General features: G+C 37.7%; 1 protein-coding gene across 1 annotated transcript; it reads left to right on the plus strand.

Moving 5' to 3' along the window:
• The first annotated feature begins 637 nt into the window (after positions 1 to 637).
• On the plus strand, positions 638 to 2209 carry LOC118740424. Its single transcript, XM_036471967.1, has 2 exons — positions 638 to 1004; positions 1069 to 2209. Exons 1-2 carry the CDS (start codon positions 924 to 926, stop codon positions 2011 to 2013), a joined length of 1026 nt encoding a protein of 341 aa, XP_036327860.1. The 5' UTR covers positions 638 to 923; the 3' UTR covers positions 2014 to 2209.

Below are 2209 nucleotides of genomic sequence, written 5' to 3' on the forward strand. Positions count from 1 at the left end.
CTTAATGAAGCTACCCAGAAGACCTCTTACTGATGTAGACTTAAAGAAGTATTCAAAATTTATTCCAAATTTTAGAGGGGTATTCATGTGTGACACTTTACCCCGTAAACCATTTAAGAGAGAATGTGGAATAATAAATTTGGATAGTTCAAAGGGTCCGGGAACGCATTGGGTAGCTTACTGGAAAAACGATAATGAGATTGATTACTTCGATAGCTTTGGAAACTTACAGCCTCCTAAGCAAATAATAAAGTATTTAGGAAAAAACATTAACTATAACTATAATCAACAGCAAAGCTATAATTCATATAATTGTGGACATTTATGCTTAAAATTCTTATTATCAAAATAAATAAGTAATTATAAAACTTTCTTTTATTTCAAATTAAATTTTATTTGTTCTCATCATCAACATCAACAGGCCTTTCCATTCATATACACATATATATTAAAGGGAGTGTCTATTTACACGCGTTACGGTAACTTACCGTGGATCCACGGTAAAAAATACCGTGGATCTACGGTAAAATTACCGTGGATCTACGGTAAAAATTACCGTGGATCCACGGTAAAAATTGCCGTGGATCTACGGTAAAAATTACCGTGGATCTACGGCAAAATTACCGTGGATCCACGGTAAAAAATTACCGTGTATCCACGGTAAAAATTACCGTGTATCCAAGGTAAAAAAATTACCGTAGAACCACGTAGAAATTTACTGTGGATCCACGGCAATTTCTGAAGATTTTTGCTTGACGAAGAAGATGTTTGATTTCCGAAGTGCGCGAAGAACCACCTTTTTAATGTAGATGTGCGGTAAATGATATTTTTTTTTTAAACGACTTCAAAGAAAACTAAGAGGTTATCTATTCGACATGTACATATGTCGTATGTGTGTATGTATGTATATTTGTTAATTGTATATGTATGACATAAACAAGAACACTAATCAGAGAAGAGACGGAGATTACGAGCTTGCCCATTCAGATAACATACTCAGAAAGGTAACAAAAACTTCCTCTGAAGATTCAAAATCTCTAAATTTAGATTTTTGGCGTTCCTTCCTAGCGTTTTAAAGAAATTCTCGATGCGAAATTAACATATGATAACATTATAACAAGGCACAGACCTCTGTCTACTTTAACTGAGCCAACCCAGAACCCAGAGATACCGATCGATTTAACTCGCCAATTCCCGAATAGCAGCACTGATTCAGCTCATAACCGTTTGCCGGAAAAGGTCGTCCTGGAAGAAGAAAATCCCAAAACCCCACCTTCCGCTGCTGACCACAAAGAAACGCCTTTGGTGATGCCATCTTTACAGCTTCAAACTTGTAGCAAGATTAACGAGGCGACAATTGATACTCTTTTTGGAATAAAAGATGTTTGTAATGTCGGAAAGCCTAGAGGAGCCCCCAAAGGCCGAAGGACCACAGTGGCTGGGATACCGCTCCCAAAGGAAGAAGGGAACAAACGATTGCTACAACAGCATCAACGCGCTGGAGGCAGAGAGGTGGCTAGAGGTCAACGAGCGTCCAGGGGTAGAAGTCGTGGGGCAACTCAAAGTTGGGGCCCAAAAAAATTGGACGACGACAAAGTTGGTGGAGTAGCCTTTGATACAAAAAATAATGACACCAAACTTGAGATGATGCTGAAATGGCTACTGATGTCAAATTATGTGAAAGGGCGAGATTTCACGTCTTCAAAAATCAAAAGCAGCGAAATCGACACTGCCAATTTGAACGATTCTTTCATTGATACCCGAGGCGATCATCTAAAACTTTTAATGCCGTGCATGGCGAAAGATACATTTGAAACATTTTTGGTTACTCTTGGAATGAAAAGAGCTAAAGATGATTACAAATGTGCTGTATGTGGAGGAAAACATCATCAGTCGTGTAAAAATGTTATACGTTGTGACGGATGTTACCTATGGCATCATTGGGTGTGTGTGGAGATAAAGAGGAAGCCGGTTGGCGATTGGTTCTGTGCCTTGTGCTCTATGGAAAAATAGGAAAATACAGCAACAACGCGCAGTAGTTACTTATCGACAGTAAGATATCATGGTTTGTTTAATCATACACAAAATAATTTAATCATACGGAAAATAATCATTATTTGTTAAATTTTAACCAGAAAATCAAAAGTTGTAATCGTCGTAAAACAGTTTTATCTATACTGACGTATTTCTATTCGTACCTTCTACTGTA

This window comes from Rhagoletis pomonella, unplaced genomic scaffold (assembly GCF_013731165.1).
Source record: "Rhagoletis pomonella isolate Grant_MI unplaced genomic scaffold, Rhpom_1.0 Rhpom_scaffold_00006, whole genome shotgun sequence".
NCBI classification, from domain to species: Eukaryota; Metazoa; Arthropoda; class Insecta; order Diptera; family Tephritidae; genus Rhagoletis; species Rhagoletis pomonella.

Coding starts and splice junctions, on each gene's coding strand:
- LOC118740424 (XM_036471967.1), top strand. CDS start 924: ATGTATGACATAAACAAGAACACTAATCAGAGAAGAGACGGAGATTAC. Junction 1,005..1,068: donor CAGATAACATACTCAGAAAG/GTAACAAAAACT, acceptor GTTCCTTCCTAG/CGTTTTAAAGAAATTCTCGA.